The sequence below is a fragment of the Neolamprologus multifasciatus genome, chromosome 12 (genome assembly GCF_963576455.1).
Source record: "Neolamprologus multifasciatus chromosome 12, fNeoMul1.2, whole genome shotgun sequence".
Lineage (NCBI taxonomy): Eukaryota > Metazoa > Chordata > Actinopteri > Cichliformes > Cichlidae > Neolamprologus > Neolamprologus multifasciatus.
The window spans coordinates 5532453-5553670 of record NC_140450.1 but is presented as its reverse complement, the minus strand read 5'-3'; the positions used below and the strand labels follow the sequence as shown (position 1 = coordinate 5553670).

The 21218-nt window shown below is 40.6% G+C and overlaps 1 protein-coding gene across 2 annotated transcripts; it reads right to left on the bottom strand.

The window, feature by feature from the left end:
- Positions 1-85: 85 nt before the first annotated feature.
- hira (histone cell cycle regulator a) lies at positions 86-21116 on the bottom strand. Of its 2 annotated transcripts, none has more exons than XM_085178924.1 (25): positions 20837-21116; positions 17133-17195; positions 16839-16949; positions 15544-15634; positions 14308-14402; positions 13847-13942; positions 13557-13717; positions 13256-13423; positions 13049-13162; positions 12732-12802; positions 12416-12521; positions 11159-11380; positions 10766-10851; positions 10148-10348; positions 9829-9972; positions 9532-9754; positions 9311-9418; positions 8403-8551; positions 7828-7989; positions 7563-7621; positions 5747-5852; positions 5535-5657; positions 5278-5441; positions 4950-5038; positions 86-3934 (listed from the first exon to the last, which is right to left on the bottom strand). In XM_085178924.1, the coding sequence occupies exons 1-25, from the start codon at positions 20871-20873 to the stop codon at positions 3818-3820; spliced, it is 3066 nt and encodes a 1021-aa protein (XP_085035050.1). In that variant the 5' UTR covers positions 20874-21116; the 3' UTR covers positions 86-3817. The 2 variants fall into 2 exon arrangements, with proteins under 2 accessions (XP_085035050.1, XP_085035052.1); XM_085178926.1 differs by having other exon boundaries at positions 9532-9751.
- Between the last annotated feature and the right edge of the window lie 102 nt (positions 21117-21218).

Here is a 21218-nt window from a genome sequence, read left to right as displayed (position 1 = left end):
GTGCGGGAGGAAGGAGGAAGACGCCTCTGCTCAGCTCTCAGCTCAAACAGAGCTTGCTCAGGAAATTGCGACAAACTTGTAAAAGTATGCTTCACTTGTATGTAGAGGATTATATGTCTATAAAGTTTAGTAGGATTACGGTAACTTTCAGCGCACTCTGGTGGATAAACCGTGTACAGCTATTTGACTCATGTAGTGAGCTACCAATCATAAAAACAAAAGCGTTAGCTAAATATAGTAGATATACATTTGTATATGTTGGTCAGCAGCCATGGGCTGTAAAAATTTTAATGTTATTTGTTCATCAAAACAGCCTGTTGAGCCAGTCTAATGAAAAACGAATTATTAAACTGTTAGAGGATAAACTGTCAGAGATATAGAAGAAAATATTGATAGTTTCAAGAATTTAAAGGAAACAGTACAAAAGAAGCAAACTTGATGGACAGAATGGCTACGCTGCTACTGTTAGCTAACGATATTTAAGTTATTGCTAGCTAACATTATTTTTAAATAATGGTAGCATAATGAATACATAAAACAAATAAATAGGCGCTGTGTGTTTACAAAGTAGTGGCCAGAATTACTATAAAGGAGAGGAAATGGGTTAAAAAAAAAAAAAAAAAAAGGTCCAAGTGAATTTCAAACAAGTTTAAAAAAATGTTATCATAAAAAGTGGTGTTGATGATGGGATTCCGAACTGTGGGGGAACGTTAGCTGAAATCTGGTTGGGAATTATCAGCATCAGGACCCATTACTTGAGAGCCAGTAACACACCCGAACACAAAATGAAGCAATACCACACAGGAAATTAACAAGCCACAACTGTTCCTCATTTGTTTAATCTTTCCTCTTTTTTTTCCAAAGCAAAAACTTTAGCTTGTCTCTGGTTATTTTTTTCTTTTTCTTATACAAATTGAAAACAAATCAAACAAAACGTCTTGTAGAAACATTTAAAAATGACTGACAGCGAAAACCCCCCCCCAAAAAAAACAACAACAAAAAGAAATGAAACAAATAAGGAAGAAAGTTCTGTACAGATAAAAAGAAGAAGAAAAAATAAAAAAAATGGGTGGGGGGCATTAAGTAAAAGGGATTCCTCTGTGCTGCTTACCACACTCAGAAGTGAAATGTAACACTAAACAAGCTTCCTGTGTGATCACACAGAGCAGGCAGAGGAGTGCATTAATGCTGCTGCAGACTAACAAAAGGCTAAACACACGTACTATTAAGGTAAATGAACTTCATTAATGTGTCACTGGGTTTCATGACCTTTGGGTCAAATGTCAAGTTAATGGATATCAGAAAACAATTTTCCCTCTTTAATCCTGAATTGAAAGCAGTGATTCTTGCACAGCAGCAGAGAAATGTGAAGAGAAATCGAGAGAAATCGGAGCCTTTACCGGCTCTGGTTGTCTTTCTGAGTTCAGCTTATTTACAAACCAAGTGGGGAAAAAAACCACATATACAGAACATTTCACCGAGTCTGGTCTCCTGAAATGTCCACATGATTTGAAATATAAGACATAATTATCTGACAAATCCAGAACCATTTTTGGTGGAGTTCAGAAAAATAAAACCCTGCAGCTATGCTGGACATGCGAGTTAAGAGATTTTTTAACTGTGATTAGCCTCTTTCCATTTCCATCATTCTGAGCCCGCGCACTGGTCACTTTTAGACTGAAGTGGGCCAGCAATGTTGCTTGGCTGGACAGAGGAAAAATTCATCACTGCAAAGTTTGGACAGATTACACATGACAGAAAACAAAACAAACAAAAAAAAGCAGAACTTGTATGATAGCATGTGGCTTCATTATTACAGTTTTCTACATGAAAACATTCTTCTGTGGTCACAATTTGAAGATTCGAGAGAAGCTTTTTCGCTGTTGCCATCTTGGTGTTTTAAACTGGGTGTGACGAGCAAAAACCAAACAACTGTGAAATCATAAGCTAAATTTACAAAATAATCTTGATGTTGACGAAGACCTGAAATGATTGACTGAGACCTTTAACTCACCAGCAAAGTTTTTACAGAGGTCAAGTATAAGGGCAGCTTTCCCAAAGGACTAGAACTCTTTATCGCCCTCTGGTGGCCAATATTAGACTGCAGGTTTAACGGCATACATCTTTTATACAGTCTGTGGGTTCGATTTGGAGATAATACCAAAAATACTTGTTACCAAATGTGCGTCAAGACTTTTGCAACTATGACAAATTTCTTGCACATCACATCACTTTGCATTGTTTCACCGCTGTCAGTAAGTCTGTCTGACGCAACAGTTAAAGTGTAAAAGTGCCCTATGAATGACAGAGTGCCATTACTGTAACAGACTGGTAAGTCAGCCATGTTACCCATGTCTGAAAGGCCTACTGTTGGGTTAATTTAATATTGTGCATTATGATTCATTCAGCCACTGTATAACACCGTGCAATGACTAAGGCCGGCCTGAAAACAGAACCATTTTCTCAACACCCTAAAACTTGTGTTGTGTTGAGAAAACAGTTAAAAAAAATAATGAAGAAATTTTGATTCCATAAGCTGATTCTTTCTCTCAACCTGTAACACTCGGCACTAACAGTTTACAAACAATGTCTAGCACCAAGAGCTTGTACCGATGTACAACTATTGCACATCTACCAGGGATTCCTGCAATGCCCTAAACCATCTGGTGCTTCGTTCATTTTTTAAGAACTTTATTTTGTCTGAATTTGTGTTTACGAAGATTTTAGTGCAGCCAGAGATTCTGAGATGTGATACTGGTCTAGCCTAATGATCAGTCGTAGTGTCAGACGTTGTTTCCCAGTTGCACCCGATCCCATTCTCTGTAGGGCGATGACTTTTTGAAAATCACCTTCGTCTAGATGCGCCAGCCCATCTCTGCAGAAGTGAAGGATTATCCTTTTACAAACAAAATCTATTTTAAACAGCTAAGAATGGAGCTACACTGTGGAGAGATTACAGAATGGAAAAGCTTATTCAGTAGAGGGAGGACCAAAGAATGGCGAATGCACCAATCGAAGGTGCAGACTCACAGATAGCCCTAGTTTAGTGCGTACATAAATTTCTGCTTAATGTTTGTGCACAAATTCTTTTTTCATTTTTCCAATTTTATTTCACAGACAACAATCCTGCATTTCAGTCATGGCCTTGCATTTTTCCACCCTTTTCGCATTTTGGTATGAGAACTGCTGATTTTAAAGATAACGGTACACTCGGGAATACCAACCTGTAAAAACCCAGCTGATCCGTAGTCTGGATGCCCTTCATTTCCTTCACCTGGCAGATGCAGGTGAGAGACTATTTCTCACTAAATTGGCATCACTTTGGTGCAAGCATATTGCTCCTATAAATCTGTTCTAATTTACATTTCTCTTTACATTTGACCTCTGATCTCTCTCCAAGACCTCTGAGAATGATTCCATACAGCTGCTGATGCTGCACCTGACGACCGTTTCTATCACCATCTCCCTTGAGTTACCTTTTCTAGGTTCATGATTAGGAGGGCAGGAGGTGCATAGGTCAAAAAGATCACATTTAGAAGGAATAAAGACAGGAGAGGAGAACTGAAACTGAAAACCAGAAAAAAAAAAACTGTCTGGTGAACGACAGCACTGAAAAGTCCCAGCGCTCAAAAAGCTGAGGACCGGCTGATGTTAAAGTTCTCAGAAGACACCCAGCTCGTGCTTTTCAGGTCTGAGCCAGAGCAGCGTTTCAAGTTCAAGAAAGCAGTCAAAGTTTACCAGAGCTGAGCCGAGGCAAACCGAACTGTTTTAAGTTCGTGTGTGTTTGTGTCAGTTTCTGTCTGCGTAGCAGCACGTGCTATTTGTTGCGCAGCAACTCCAGCTGATCCTGGTACTCAGTGAACAGTCTCTGGAATCGAAGGTTTTCACCGATGACGGGCAAGACCTCCCGCAGCAGCTCACGCTTACGTAGACCCTAAAAATACACAAGTCAAACAGTGAATATGTGAGCACGAAGCGACTCATCTTTTCCTCTTCGTGTGCAAAAAGAAGCAAAAATATGGGAGAAATCAGAGCTGTCATCTTGCAGAAGTGACATTGTTTACAGCGTGTGTGCAGTCGTTACAAAGTGTTCTTTAGTTCAGATCATTTCGGTTTATATCATCCAAGCATACTTACCAGTAATGTGTATCAGAGATTCTGGGAAATGAGTAAATGATCAAAATAAAGTAGCAATCTCAAAGACTAAAATAAAAAAAATACATGCGGCTGCCAGTGTTACCCCTCAGCCTCCGAGCAGACACACCTATGGTATCAATTTCAAAATTCTACATTCGAAATCATTCACCACCTTGACAATGGGGTGGCGCAAGCTGCATAAACTGTCCAGGTGTAACACAGAGACACAGATAGACATCCTAAGTAGACAGCAAGACATAATATTAATGAGGCAGTCCATCAAACAGGTTCAAAAGACACCAACAGCACAGACACAGTGAAGCAATACAGTCTAATGAGAGACAGCAGATACTGATCAGCTCCAGCTTCCACTGTCTGAACGTCTGCTGATCACCTCACTACCGTGTTTGTGCTGTAGGTCCCTTTTGTAGTATTTTCACTATTTTCAGTTTGACTCCACTAATACCAACCAAACCTCTGAAATTGTTTCTCACAATCAAAGATAAAATATTAGGCTGTCAGAAACAGATCCTGGTGCAGTTTATAAGTGCAAACTTTCAACTATTCTGAGATTAAGCCCACGTTCAATCTGCACCTCGGCTGACTTGTCTCAAACATCTAAATAAACCCTTTAAAGACAACTGAGCTGTTCTGGGCTTCACTTACTATTTGAAACAAATACTTTAGTAAAAGCTGTGTTTCATGTCACATTTTGTAGTGACTATACTAATAAAAGCTGCTAATATTCAGTGGACTTTGGATCGTGTTAAAAGACAAAATCAAGAGGAGGAGACTGATTTTTGTTGTCGTACCAGTGTGGTGGGCTCCCAGGATGTAGCCGCTGATTTGTGGACGGGACCCAGGAGCTCCTTGCAGAGTTCTCTGAGGCGATGCTCTGAGCCTGGAAGGGAAAACAGAAAAATATATGAAATATAAGAGTTGTTTATATAAGGCTTGTGTACTACATATGACACTGCAAGCTAAGTTTTCTACAGTTGCCGCCTGTTCAATCAGACAATTGAGTCCAAATTTTCTGAAAGCACCTAGGCTGTTTTAGTTTCCACCATTTCTCATTTTCTATCAGAACACATCTGCAATACTCAAATCTGATGTTTTTCCCTTCAGCTGAAAGTTTGGTACCTTCATTGACGAGGAAACGGGCATAGATGAGCAGCCAGTAGCGATACTCCTGTGCTGACTGCAGAGTCAAAGCAGACGCCAGCTGATTCTCCAGGAAGGCCAGCGTCATGCTCTGCTGCAGGTGGTGAGGGGTGGAGGAGAGGCGGGAAGCCAGCCGACCGGCACTGCGGGGAGCACCGAGACTTTTTTATTGACTTTCTTTATTACGTTTTATATCACTGAAGATGAGAAGTGCAGATTAAAAATTAAAGACATACTTGAGGTTGCGTCCCTGCATGACAGCCAGAGGCCCAGAGGACACCGGTGTGTCGTGGCTAGGCAGGCAGCTCCTGAAGTCAGCACACTGAACCAGAGAGTCACTTCTATCTGCTATCAGAGTCCTGAGAGAGATGGTTCAATCACAGCTGTCAAATCCATTGCTTCACTATTCATCTGCGAGTACAGTGAGTACTTCTGCAGTGTTTCTCACCATGTCTCCAGAGAGGAGCTGAAGCAGTACGACTTCCCGTTGGACAGTCCAATGACTGGAACTCCCTGCTGAGTCAGCAGAGACTGGGACACTGTAGTGTCAGCACCTGAAGACACAAACAAAGTAGTTTTCATGGAGAATAACACGGCTCGATTCACTTATTAATGATCACCTGAGTCATTATATACTGTAATCAAATCAAATCTGGCCTGGAGAGTGCAGTGAAGCAAGTTGGACATAACCACACGTTCTCTCTGTTAGCCGGCGCTACAAACCCTAAAAACCACAGTGAGAGATAACAGGTGGGTCTGCCTCTGCCCCACAGCTTCATGGTGGTCATGGGGTAATACTTTCAGCTTTTGGTGAAACGCTTCTGATTTTATATTCTCAGTGTAAAATGGCCAACGAATGAACTCATTTTTAATTACTTTTGTTCCACCAGCTGCAAGGCCAGCAGTGTAAAACAGAATTGGCAGCAGATTAGAATCAAGCATAATATTTGTTTTCCTCATAACCAACTGGGTGCATGCAAATTTTGTCAGTAAGGCACAGCTCAACAGACTGCACATTTAAAATAAATATCAATGAAAGTATACATTTTAAACAAAACTCTGAATTAGGGCTGCCACGATTAGTCGACTAGTCACGATTACATCGACTATCAAAATCGTCGACAACTGAATTAATAGTCGACGCGTCGTTTGAAGCTTTGAAGATCACAAAAGATGCAGGAATAAGTAGCAGGATTTAAGAGTGTAATAACGGACTGAAACAGAAGATGGCAGCACTGCATGTACAAGGATGCCAGCTGCCGTTAAACCCCGAAGAAGAAGAAGTAGCTCTGTCCCAGCTCAGTTTCCAACAATGGCGGCAGCTAGTTATTTTTAATATTACTCTTATTATTCTTTCTGGGTCACAAAATAAACGTTTAACATATTTTCAGGCGAGAATGTAGCTGTGTAAACCTCAAATATCTGCTCAGTTTATCAAGACACCACATATTTTCAAAAGCGCTCCCACGTTTTCGGAGACGTCTGTTACCCACTAGCTCGATAGCTAGCCGGGAGCAAGGCTCACTAGAGCCGTGAGAACACCGGACTCCCGGCAAATCGTTTTCAAACTCACTGCCGTCTTTCGCTACTCAGGTTAAACATGATATATAAGTCACTTAGATAACTTAAAAATGTTATTGTTTGGCTTTTTTCAGTATTTTATTTATTCCTGAGTAAATCGGTTTGGCTGAGATCAAAGTTATAGTTTTTACACAGCTGAATAAACCTCAAGCAGACAACTGATTATCAGAAGTGTGAGATGCTCGAGAATATACTCCAGTGTCCTGTTATATTTTAGATAGCAAGGAGTTTATTAAACTTCACCGAAACAATCTGCAAATTTCATTAAAATTTAATAAACTATCAACTTGTCTTTATTTTTAGTTAGCACATACCTTAAACACTTCAAGCTGTAAGCTAATGATAGTTATATAAGAGCAGATGCTGCTGGTGCAATAAGCTGGATGTTTTATGTCCAATGGATGATGATCTGATTAGTCGACTAATCGCAAAAATAATCGGTGACTAGTCGACTATCAAAATAATCGTTTGTGGCAGCCCTACTCTGACCAGCAATATGACTTCTCTGGAGCAGGTTATGCATTAGTGTTAGTCAGTTTAGTGTTAGATAGGCAGCTTTAACTCTAAATATACCCATTAACACATTAGTCTCGATACACAGTGCACCTCACTACATCTCTCTGCTGTTTTATCGGTGAAGCTTGTTTTGATGTGAGCAGATATCAGCTGTAACGATGACTCACCAGACAAAACAGTCAGCAGAGACTCGTTCTTGACCAGAGCCTTCTGTTTCTGAACATCCCTGCAGAAACAAAAAATGAATTATTACAAAGAGCAAAGATTTTAGAATAAAGACAAATATTCTTTAAATACTACCAGCATAAATTAATGCACTTTCTAAATGTGTAGGCATCTCTGGAAAACTAGTTTTACCTCAGAGATCAAAGATAAAAAATGCAACAAAAGCTCCCGAGCAATTCAAATCAAACAGAGCAGCTGAACACTGACCACACGGACAAAGTCGCTCCAGCGGTCAGAACCATGACGTAGTGTGCAGAGCAGTGTAAAGCAGACGCAGGCGTGCCTAGCTGAATGGCAGGAAGGAGTCGCCGCCCACAGGAAGAGAAGACTGACAACATCCTGTCCTCACAGGCGACTGCAAGGATGTCACTGAGGGAGTGGAGGAGAATTAGGAAGACCAGATTTCGTGCTGTTAATTCTTTTCTTTCATATTTTCTGTCTTCGGTAGACCTGCTGATGTTTTCATTTCAATAACCATGTGGCCTAAATTAAAATCAGTAGCACTGTGTGGGAATATCCTCCCCTTTTCAGTGATACCTCGAAGGCTTTCCCTCCTCCAACTGGGATTTTAGAGGATGACTGCACACATAAAAAATATTCTGCATGTAATTTAGGCAATGAATCTGCATTACTTTACTTAAATGTCTATTTTATCTTTAGTCCCTGACCTTTTAAGTTCTGAAGCTACTAGTTTTTTTCAAGTCACATCAAAAAGTGAAAGTAAATCAATTCAAGTATAAACAGAGATTCTGTCTGTATGAAAACTCAGCAGCGCCTCCTACCTGCTGCCTGCAGCAACGACCACAGAGCTGGGCAGGAGCGTGTTCCAGTCTCGTCCGTCTCTGGAGCATCGCAGCTGGCTGAGCTTCGAACCTGCAACCATGGACACCTCATTCTCCACCTCCAGGAACATTGAGGGCTCCATGCTCACCTGAATTGAATTTGAATTAAATCTTTATTTTGAACATGTTAAAAAAGTACAACAACATAGAAATCAAAAGAGACAAACAAAGGAAAACAAGCGACCATAAATACAAAAACAAAAAAACAACAACAACAACTTTCATGTTCAAAAACGAGCAGGAAGAAGCATAAGCTGCACAACAGACACTCTCGATAATGTATGGAGCATCGCCTTCACCAGTTACAAATCCACCAAAGCTGATGTTTCAAGACAGGAGAGAAGACGACACTGCTCAAACAGAAAAGGGAGAATTTCTAACTGAAGAAACTGAAACGATAAGTGTCCAAGGAGGAAGCCAGAGAAGGCTTTCTAAAGTGCTGATGGCTGTTTATTAATAGATAGAAACAAAACAAACAAACAGGCTTGAACTAAAATAAGAATTTCTACCTCTGAGATGTGGGCTTAAGAAAAAAAGCTACAAAATGAGTAGCCACACAGTGGAAAAACACTAAAAAGAAGAAAAAGACAAAAAAAAAAAGCAGGCAGAGAACAAGGACGACCTTAGCGAGAAGAACAAGAGAACAAACTTAGCAAAGAAATAAAAAGAAAGACCCAAAGCCAAACCATACAGCTTGTGAGAGATCAGACGGGGGATGCAAACAGATGAGGTGATTGAGGTGAAAAACTGTCAATTAAGGTGGCTCTAAAAGTACAATACATCTTCCAGCTGGATTAAACACACTAAACACTTAAAGTCCAAACCAAAGAGATGACAGACGGTGTTACCTGCAGACTGAAGGCCTTCTGTGTACTTGGTGTTGGTAGTTTGAGAACAGCGACAGGAGCTGGAGGAGCTACAACCCTGCTGGGCTCCCGTTCCACAGGAGGAGTTATCTGTTATGACGAGATAAGTAGAAAAGCACACTTGGTTCATCTATTTTAGCTGCACCCAAAGAACTTAAAATAACAGATTTTCAGGCTTCAGATCCATCCACATGTCCCTCTACCTGAGTGAAAGGTTGGGCCATGGATGCAGCCATCTTGTCTTTCCTGGGCCGGCCCTTCCTCCTCTTCTCCAACACCTCTCCTGCATCCAGCAGCAGCTCTGGTTTCCTCTTGCCAAATGTCAAGTTCTTGTTGATGGCAGCCATCTTATCCTCGCTGTCACTGCTGGTCTCTTCTTTGGTTTTTGCCTCCTTCTGGGCGGTGACGCCGTCTTTCGGCCTGCTGCTAGAACAGGACATCAGATATGTCTCTGTGTTCTGTTTTTGTGTTTGATGTTCTTCACTTGCACAGTTACTCACCTGTCTAACGGTGTGAGTCCAGCTGTGGACGAAATGGCGGCTGTCACGCCTGGTGTGGCCTTTGACCTCTCTGTAAACCTGGAGTCCAAAGCTTTCATTGGCTCAATCTTGGAGGCAGAGGTGAGCAGCAGACTGGACTTGACACTAGGAAGAAGATAATGAGAAAGACAAGTGAAGGCGGGAATGAGAAAACCAACCGCCATGTAAACGACTGGGAAGAGGAAGTGGGAGGTTTGGGAATTTAAAGTATGAAAAAGACAACACAGAGAGGGTAAAACGGAAAACAACAGCAAAAATTCCCCATCTGTGATCTCCATACCCATCATTGTTGTCCTCCATTGGCTTAGCGGTGTTGTTGGGAGGAGGTGAGGTAAGCATGGGGTCGTGTGTGGGCTTAAGCCCCATAGAAGAGGCCTGTCCTGGGCTGGAGTCGGAGCTGAGCTGGGGGGTGAGCTGGCTGGACATGGATGAGCCCGAGGGCAGGATGGGAACACTGTTGAACAAAGCCGGAGAGAAATCCCTGCAGGGAGAAAAGGGCCTGTGATCTTCTACTCTTCATCTGGTTAAGCCAATTATTACTTTTATACAACAAAAACTAACTTTAACCATCACTTTTTCTACACTGCATTAGCTCTGTGGACCAGAATCATCTTCAGTTTGCACCACGTGGCTTCGATGTTGTTAAAACACGCAACAATAGCCCCCTGTTTCAACGGTTCAGACTGAGAGGAGTCTTTGAACTTGCGTGGATTCAAAACCAAAGATTTGACACTTCAAGCTCTTCTCTTATTGTGTTGCTGCAGCTTTGATGGCACAGAAGAAACCTGTAATCGGTCCAGCCGCTATCTTTGGAGTCCAAACATGATCTACCAGCTATTTAGCTATTTTTGTGAGATCAGCCATCTTGTTCACCGGAGTGTGTTTCACGCTTTCCTACCCCGTGTCCAGCTGAGCAATGCAGAGCGGTGTGATTCTTCTTCTGCCATCTGCTGTTCTCGTCTCCACCTGCTTCTTCAAAAGATTCTGCCAGATGAGAGAATAAAGCATCCAAGAAATTTAGGCTGCACAGATATAAAAAGGTTGTTTTGACAGCTTTGGAAAATTAAAAGTTTAAAACATTAATATATATAAAATACACAAGTATTAGTATATTTTAAACTCTGTTGGACTTTGATTTCTAATGTCTATTGTCTCTACTCTAACAGTTTTCCAAAAACCCAATGAAAATATAATTATCAGGTTTCTGATATGCTTCCAGGAAGCACCTCCCAGAACTATGTAAGCATTTTTTCCCTTAATTTCATTTATTATAGATGGCTGCTCCATCTACCTTCCTGATGTCCTCCAGAGACTCCCCGTTCATCACACTGTTGAGTTTGGGTGTTGAGGATTCAGGTGCAGCAGCACCTGGTCCTGAGTTGGCCTGGGCAGAGTTCTGCCGCTCCTGTTGGTATTTGAGCATCTCGGGGTTCTCGATGATGGTGGTGGAGAGCTGAGCCTCGGTGCTGGTTATAGCCAGACTCTTACCGTAGATGTTCTGATGGATACTGTTCTATTTGTCACAAGAAGGAAAAGAAAAGTTTTCTAGGAGGGAAGAAACCTTATTTAAGCAAGAACCACCAACAAAATCAAAAAAGTCTGTTAAACTGCTTAGCAATAAAAACCTGGAATATAAAGATGTCGACGAATAATTATACATAAAGCAGAGTTTGGGCCTCATGTGGTGCATTTTTCATTCACTGATTACTTTTCTCTACTTCTAAGAATGAAAAACAAGATGAGAAGAGACAACTTTGTTATGTGGTTTAAATAAAACTTTGTACCTGCTAGCTGGTTTAGAGTTTATTATTAGCTAAATTAAAAAAAGATGAGGGGAAGACTTTGACTTTAAATATATCTGCAGTACAAATTTTCAGCTCTACATTTTCATTGCTGCACTCTACTAGAGTAGATCTGTATGAGGCACAGTTCAAATAATCTTTATTTATCTTACTGGGCTCCTAAATTACCCCCCATAAGTAAAGAAAGACAGTACAGAAGGCAAGCTGCTCAGATGGTCAACACTCCTGGACACTTACTCAGGCTTCAAAATAATGTTTAAATTGGACCTCGTTTTTTCCAGCTCCATATATTTATTGTTATAGTCTACTGGAATAGCTTTGCATAGTCTGCACTTAAAATAAACCTTACTAATCTTATACAGGGCCTTGGTCTCTAACCCTCAGTTCATCTTCTGTTTGAAACAAGCCGTCTTAGCTCCTTATTCTCTAAACCTACTTTCTCCTGATTGGCTGCAACTCACAAACAAAGTTTAAACAGTAAGTGGGGCAGATTTGGGATATCCCCCATATGTCATAAAACACAGCCGAGAGCAGAAAACACCACCTGAAACCAAGCATTCAAAGCTTGAGACTTGACCTACATGATATCCTTGTACACAAGCTGACCTCATTATTTGAAACTCTAGCTAGGTTTAACATGAGCATCTACCATTGTAGTAGAATATATATGACGCAGGTTTTAAGTGCACACAGGACTAGTTGTAAACATACAGTCACAATTTCAGTGATGCCTTGATGCTTCTTACCTTCTCCTCTTCATTCAGCGGGTCTCCCAGTTCATCCAGGGAGAAGTCCAAATAGGCGACTGTGCCATCCATCGAACAAACCAACATCCCCAGACCCGTCAATGTCCTGATTCACACATACATATCAAACTCAGACATTTATCACCACCAGTAATGTTTAATAAGCCTACACAAAACACCTGTATGCAAACAGAGAAGGGTGCAGGTAAAAAAGCATCCACACGCTGAGACATTAAAAATGATATCTGATGTCAGGGCGGTGGACTTGGAATAAGAGAGACTACAGAATGTGACAGCCCACAACGTCTTCACTCACCAGGAAATGTCCATAATGGATTTATCGAAAAGATCATGGATGACCACAAGAGGGCGCTTCAGTGAGGTGAGCTGGAGCAGAGAGAGCGAGAGAGACTTTATTTTTTATATCCTCTGAAAACAGCTACTAAAACTGGGTTTGACGATTCCTGGTGAGAAACCACTGAACTGGAAAAACTGCCCTCACTTGGGTATTAATGTACATGTCATCACATCAATAAGCCATGAAAACTGCAGCTTGACTAAGGCATGAAAGTACTAACTTTTATGTTTTACTATCATTATTTTAAACTTTAAAACTGTGGGCTTTTTACTGACCCAGACGGAGAGCGATCGGTCTTTGCTGCCGACAGCGCAGCAGCAGTACGGACAGCTGGGCTTCGGAGAGCTGCCGTTCTTCTGCTTCTTCTTGAAAATCTTTGGGTTGAATTTCTGCAGGAACAGAAACCAGACGCATCAATAAGTAGCTTTTCTTTTGTTTAAATATAGATTTACTGGCTGAACATGTTGCTAGCACATCCTCACCACCACGGTGACAGCTTTACGGTGGCCCACAAAGTCCATATTAGTCTTCCAGCCATCTCTCTCCACAATCTGAGCGGTGGGGCCGGAGTTGTTCATTGCATGAGCCGACACAAGATACTGACCGTCTGGAGACCAGGACAGACGCAGGACGTGGGTCGTCCCACCGCACTGAGAGTGAGACAGAAAGAGAAAAATCCCTTAAACTGTGATGACAAAATAAAATCAAAACCTAAATCAATTAGTGGAAACACACAACGTATCCAATGGGTTCCAATCAAAGCGAGAGTGAGTGTTCCTGTACCTCACTGAAAGGTTTGGTGATGTTCGCCTCCATCTGCCAGTCCACCGTCCGCCACACTTTCAGGCTGTGGTCGTCAGCCTGGGAGGCGATGTATTTCCCCACTGGATCCCATGTGAGGCCTTTCACCAGGCCAGTGTGTCCTCGCAGAGTAGTGACCATCTCTGAACAGATCATTAAGACAGTTGCAGAGTGTGCAGAAAGTGTTTTTCCCCTCTCAGTTAAAAACAAAAGACTTTTGTAAATATGGGCATTTTCTATTTTCCAGAGGCTGAGCTGTGGTTAAACTTTACCTGGAAATTTGCGAGCGTTCCAGATCACAATGGTGTTATCCACACTGCAGGAGGCCAGCCACACGTCATGAGGAGACCACGCCACGTCCATCACATCTGCAAACACAGCACAATGATAACAAATGATGACAATGGTGTGACACTTTTCTTTTTTTGACATTAATATGTCAAAGGGGATTTAAAGAAAGAAATTTACCAAGTAATGTACTGAATGTTGAACGGGGAAAAAATCTGGCTATTATCTGAAATATTTTACACCTTTATTTTTGTTTTTATTATTTATTCATCGTCTTGTTTCAGGAAATTCTTTTGTTTTTAAACATTTAAACACACAGGTGTTAGACCTCGAGAACACACACAATGAACAGAGGCTCTTTTACTAGCCAGGTTGGTGGATGTGTGCAGATGTTCAATATCTGTGAACATCTGCAACTTCTCTGTGCATTTTCTGAGTCTATTACCTCCAGTGTGGTTCCTCAGGATCGTGACACACCTCCACTGCTCCACATTGGCCAACTTGCTGCTTGACCCAAACACTGTGCTGGGACCGATGAACCTACAGGGAAAAGAAACACACAGACAGACATGATTAAAAAGCAGCAAATGTGAATGCTGACATAATTATCAACAATGGAGATTCACCAGAAAACATCAGTGAGAGGAAGTTAGCTTGAACTAGCAGGAAAAGGATAGCATGCATCCAGTCAGTTCATACACAGAGAAAGAACTGGGACATACTTTAAAGTAGCAAAGAAGAATAAATATAGACTTTGTTACAAAAATACTTGTATAATAATCATCTTTTATGGCTTTTGGCAACAAGAGCACTTTGTGTAAGTAACATATACCAGCAACTGAACGAGGTATCAACCTACTGCAAGTTCTGGTTATTCTGGTTGTCCAGCTTGGAAGCAAATTTCCAGAGAAGAGCTACCAGCTGCAGTATAGGATGTCGAAGTCTGTTCAAAACCCCCCTCTGGCAGTCTTAGTTACACTCTGGTGTTATTTTTATTCATGCAGCAAAATAAATAAATAAAAGCTAAAATTAGGTCCAAAATATATTTATGTGACCGTTCTGACCTCGGTGGCCCACCCAAGTAAAGTATATGTGTAGGAAACAGTGTGTCAAGATCCAAAAGTGGCCAGTGGCATGCCTCTCCTGGAGCTGTGGAATACGCCGATTATAGCTGTATACCATCCAGCAGCAGCAGCACATCATCCAACAGTAGCTGACAGCTGTAGAATCTGCATATGCCCCATCTCCAGCAGTAGCATACCACTGGCAATCTTTGGATCATGGTGCTGCAGAATTATTAAAATTACAAAAATAGTAGATTTTTGTTTTTTGGCTTAATTAAACAGCCCTAGTTTATAACAGTGAGTCATATGATTGACCATTTAACAGCATGCTGGTGTTACTAGAACAAAAAAAATAGAATAGGATAAATAAATAATATTGATGCAAGTTTATTAAAGTGTAGATCGTTGTGATCTAATGCACTGTGGAAAGCCATAAAATTGCCGCCTATCACACACACACAGTCTAGTGTGCGTTCACGCTGACACAAAAAGTTTCCCATTCTGCTTTCAGCTCAGTCACCATGGAAACGTCCTTGTTTGGCCGTCTTTCCAGACGTTTCTCGACAGATAGTGAATGCTGTTTATCATATTGAGCGGGTGACTGTGTGTATACGTACGCGGCTCTCTTCCACACCATGACCAGCTTGTCGTCTCCTCCGGAGGCCAGATACAGCCCGTTGTTGGACCAGCGCACACAGTTCACACAGGCTGCAGAGACACACACAAACACTTCTGCTCACTGAGGCTATAAATACAGTTTGTATGGATTTGTGCTGAGGAGGCTGTTAGGGTGGACAATAACAGCACCTGCAGATCAAGATGCTCTCATTATTAAATATGGCTGCTTGTTATTAGGTCACTGAACACAGCAGCAGTTTATGTCAGCGGCAGTTCATGGAAGGCGAAGTGATTTTAATTTCTTGCCGCTGTTATCTCCATCCATCCAAGGTCAACGTTCCCGAACGTTTTAGTCAGATGGGTTTATAGTTACAGGTTTCCTTTCTTCCTTTTTTTATAGTGTAAAAGGTCTAATCATTTTTTTAAATAGTTACATTTCCTTAGTTCTTTTTTTATTCAAATCACATTCTGAATACATCTTGAACTCTTTCAGACTTATCTTATAGTATTTAACTAACATTTTTACTCACTGACCCCCTTGTTGTGTTATATTCAGCTTTATACATCGGATTTGTTTTTGCTATAATCAACCTTTGATTTCAGCATGTTTTCAGTGATTTTCTACAGCAGTTTCTGTGTCATATTATTACAATTGTGTAAATTGTGTAACTGCATCTCAATGTATTTATTACTATTTAACAAGAAAAAAACAAACTGAAAGTAACCCTTTTTTTTACATTTTTACTTAATGAGCATTTTTAGTTTTTACTCTATTTCATCAATTTAAATGACCTCTTTTTAGAGATTGTTTCTCAACGTTTTCTTGTCACTTAGTTATTTTTTGCCATATATAAAGCCTTTAGACTATTCTACTTCAACTACTTTATACTTTAAATTGATGGTGGTTTTTTTGTTGTTGTAGGTTTTCTATTACGATGTTTAGGCTTATTACACATTGGTGGAAAACCTTGTTTGGGGGTTCTAGCAAAGGAGAAAATGTAACAGAGTTTTTTGGAAGCAGAACTTTTTTTCTATGACTTGTTCTGCAGCTGTCAAGGAAATAATAACAGCTGTGCATGTTGGTATTGCAGTACAGTCTACATGCATCAGATGTTTATTTGTGCAGCTTTCAATAACTGTTAAAAAAAGTAATTAATTAAAGAAAATTACATATACACACAGTGTGGAGCTATCTTTAGAGACCATAAGTAACCCTAAAGTTTAATTAAGGGGGAAAAATGACCTAGAGAACAAATACACTCATTAACCAACCATATATACAGACTTTGATTACCTAAGTGATTGTCCATCTGGCAAAGCATTTTGGGAATATTCTCGTTCTTCTCATCCTCCTCTCTGAGGACCGGCGCCATGTTCCAGATCATCACCTTCCCCGAATCCTCCCCTGGAAACAATCCAAGTATTTTAAACATGAAACACCTTCACAAGGAGCAACAGGGAGCATTTTTTTTAAGCTGGAAGGTAAACCTGAACCCAGCTGTAACTTTCCATCAGTTAGAATACTAAGCTGTTGTTTAAAAATGATCCTAAAGGGAGAAACTTTCATTTTAGCAGTTGTTGGTTTTACCTTGGCCACCAGTTGCAAATTTTGTTCCATCAGGGTGGATGTCAACTGAAAATATGGGTTTACCTGAGAAACACAAAAATCAACATTTAATATCAGTCATCTCAATTTAATAGATCTAAAGAACACAAAAACTGCAGACTGATATTGTACACAGGTAACCTAGAGATACTGAGGAAACTGGAGGAAATAAAGGAGTAACTAAAAGGAAAGACACCAGAGTGCATCTGGAAAGTTTACAAAACCACATTTTGCTGATTCAAACTCATAATTTTTACACCAATCCATACAGCACACACATGTCCCACAGTCACAAGCCAAAACAGGTTTTCTAGTGTGTTAAATGACAGCACTGACATTTTCCATTGGCAAGCGTATTCGGAGTGTTTGCTCAGTACATGGCTAAAGCACATCTGATAACAACGACTTCCTGGAAATACTTTCTTGGCGATATGCTTTGGGTTGACATCCGAAGCTTAACACTGCTACACTCTCTCCTAAATTGTCTCACTAATATGCCCACAGCATGATGCTGCACCACACCATGTTGTAGCGATGGCACTAATGAGATGGCTTCTGATTACCTTTAAAAACGAATGGTGTCTATGGTTACTGGTTAATTGACACTTCACCACAGAGGCCTGATTAGTAGAGAGCTGCACCAAATTTACACCCTGCAAGCTCTACAAAGGAAATCTAGATCCTAATTGATTGTGACAGCTGGGCTCTTGAATATCTGGTCTGACAAAGGTCTTTCATCCTCAGCTACTCAGTTTGGTTGGGTAGGCAGCTCTAAGAAGACTGCTGATCACGGCAAACTTCTTATATTTTAAGTTATGGAGGACAGGGCTGGGCCATATCATACCGTTCACGGTAATACCGGTATAATGTTTGGCAACGATAAGAAAATGAAATATCGCGATAGAATATGGGTAAAACGTGCATGCACAGTGCCTTTGTTTTCATATGCACATGGCGGAAAAAGCATGGTGGCGACGGAGAATGAGAAGGGCGAAGGCGGATTGTTGAATGAAAAAGATGAACCAGAATTGGTTTGTAAAAATGCTGCAACTTCAGTGGTGTGGAACTGGTTTAGCTTTTGTCCGTCAGATACAAAACAAAGCACTATTTTTGGTAGAGCATGCTAGCAGGCTGTCGTTATTACCGTGTTTTTTGGAAAAATCTACCGTGCTCCTTATAATCCCGTCTGCCTTATGTATGAATTCTGGTTGTGTTTACTGACCTCGAAATGATTGTATGTGGTACATGGCGCTCGAAAATCTGTCAAATGTTTTAGTACGACTTTGCTAAGCTACGAAGCCGCACCACTTGATGGATTGTCGGAGCATTACGGCTATCGTAGGCAGGAGCCTCGTGGAGTGATACATACTGTGCTTCAACATAATATTACCGTAGTGTGTGTGTGTATAACCTCTTTTTAAGTTTTGTGGATATTCTACATGGTTATGCTGTGGATATGTCGGCCAATTTTCACTGGAAATGCCTTTTGGTTAAACTGTCAGCAAGGAATTTGCATTTGCACTGTTAAATGTTTATATAACTTTAATGCACATAAAAAACAGCTGCTTGTTTAAGTGAAAATACATTGATGTTTTGGGGTTTTTTTGCACTAATAAAGTTGTGGAGTTGTAAAGTGTTTTGTCTAGTATCAATTATATCGTCAGTTATATCGTTATCGCAAATTTTCAAATGTATATCGTGATAAATATTTTTGGTCATATCGCCCCGCTCTAATGGAGGCTACGGTTCCCATAAGTATGTTCAACAGTGCTCACGTTCAAAATGACATTAAGGTGGCAGCCTATCAGAATCTTTCCTGTCTTAACAAATGATCTTCATTCTTCTATAAATTAGATAATTAAATCTTATTTTGCTTTGTTGCTGCAAAGTATTGTGCACAGATCCGCCTGAAATGCAAAAAAGCATGTAAATCAAAACTTTCCAAGCACACTGCATGTTGGACACATTTCAACATAACACAGGGACATGGCATTGACCTCAGCTGTTTTTTTTTACCAGGCTTTGTTTAGTCTGCCTTATGAAAAGTTACTCAACTGTTCTGTGATTTTCCACAGGTATGTTAGAACATGCCCACACCCAAGACTGTATTTCAGTGTCTTGTCAGGTTTACAATCGACATGCACTCGAGGATTTTCCTGAAAGGAAACCTTTCTGGTAAATCCTCCAAAATCTCTTTGGTAGTATAACCTAATTCCCTAACTCCTCCTTTAAGCCATGGAGAAACATTACACAGTATTTCAAAAACATCATCATTAGCTGGTTTCTATGTAATTTATACTTTTTTATTGTTTTATTTTAAGCTAAAAAAAAAAATAATGTGACTTGCTGTGAAGTTATGCACACACTGTTTCTCAGTTGAATGAAATGAGCAGTTAAATACAAGAGACAAATATGGCAGTATCTTCCTATATTTCAAAGTGAAATCCAAATGACATTAAAGTAAGCAGCAGGGTCACTGCTGTTCCTCGAAGTTCGAGTCAATAGAGGCTCTTCGGGATTATTTTTTTTCTTTAGAGAATTATCTCGTTAATTCAGATATGGTCAAGCCAATGTATTGAGCTTGTTTGATGAACTAATAGTGAGGCTTCAGAACAGAACCAGTGTGTGGCATATCCATCCTTCTGCGTACAGTCTATACAATACACCCTTACTTAACAGTCGGTGCCTTTTTTGTCTAAGAAACCACAATTTGAAATAAGGTTACAATTGCTAAAATATATTTGAAAAAAGCTACAACTGTACAATAAAAAACTGTGACTTATTACAAACTTCTCATTACTTAAAGTGATATTTATAAAAGATACAGTACTGTGTACTACGTGACTAAAGCTGAGGTTCATACCTAACCGTGCACTCTATATACACCCCTGAGTACGTGCTTAATTTTAGCAACAGTGCAAAAATGTATGTCTAAAAATTACAAAGAAACTCCCGTTGAGTGCTGAATTAAAAAAACAAACAAAAAAACAAAGCATTATTTCCTCAGTTTTCTTTGTAAACATATCAGCAGCTGGAATCCATCTGCTAATATAATTATACATTTAAAACATTTGGTATCATGCTATATTGATGCTGTTGTGCAATTTTGTTGGAGTCTTCAAAATGTCAATTATTTTAGGGGCAAAATGTGCTCTACTAAAAACAGTCGTTAGCTGCACCCTAAATTCAGGCCATTTCCCTGGCGGTTAACTTTCCAAACTGACAGCTTAAAAATTATCCCATCAGACACTTGTTTATTTTTTTAAGCTTCCTGAGAAGCCGTCACACAAATAAAATGTTAAAATATCCCACGGGATGTGAGTAAATCTGTCCCCAAAAAGTCACTCCTAGGCTGTAACTTCGACACGGGTCATCTGCCAGGTAAGTTAGCTAACGTCAGGACACCAGAACTAGCCGGGGGGGGCTAACTAGCTAGCTAGCTAGCTAAGGTTAGCAAACAAATATACTTTGAGCACAGAGACACTGACAACGGCACAAACACCAAATGCAAGTGCCCAAATGTTGGCTTAGGTTTAGCATGTGAGTGACTTTTAAGTGACTAACAAGTCAAACAAGTGTGCACCAGCACCATAACCATCATCATCATCATCATGCGTCCTTATCAAGTCGCCCCCCTCCGACAACAAAAGCCGAACTTGATCCAACAGATTCCTGCACAAGCTTACCGTTGTGGCTCACCCAGCTCGGCTTCAGCAGCTTCATTTTCACCCCGGGTATTTTATTTTAAATCCCTTCGAAACAAAAATCCATCCAGCGCTCACTTTCGGTTCATGGGGAAACTAACGAAAAGCTCCCTCCTATTGTCTCAAACTCCGTCCGACACTTTGTTGATTGCGCGATTCAACTCCCATCTCGCAGCATCCCCGAGTACCCGAGTCGACCAACGGACAGCAACAGACAGGCGGCCCCGGATGACAAACGGGCGAACACCAGGCAGCTCAGGAAGTGTTTCCGTAAGTTTTGACCGCGGACAGGAAGAGGGTGCAGGCAACATGTCATAATACACCCACGGGGAGAGTTAAAATAGAAGACAACTACCAAAAGATA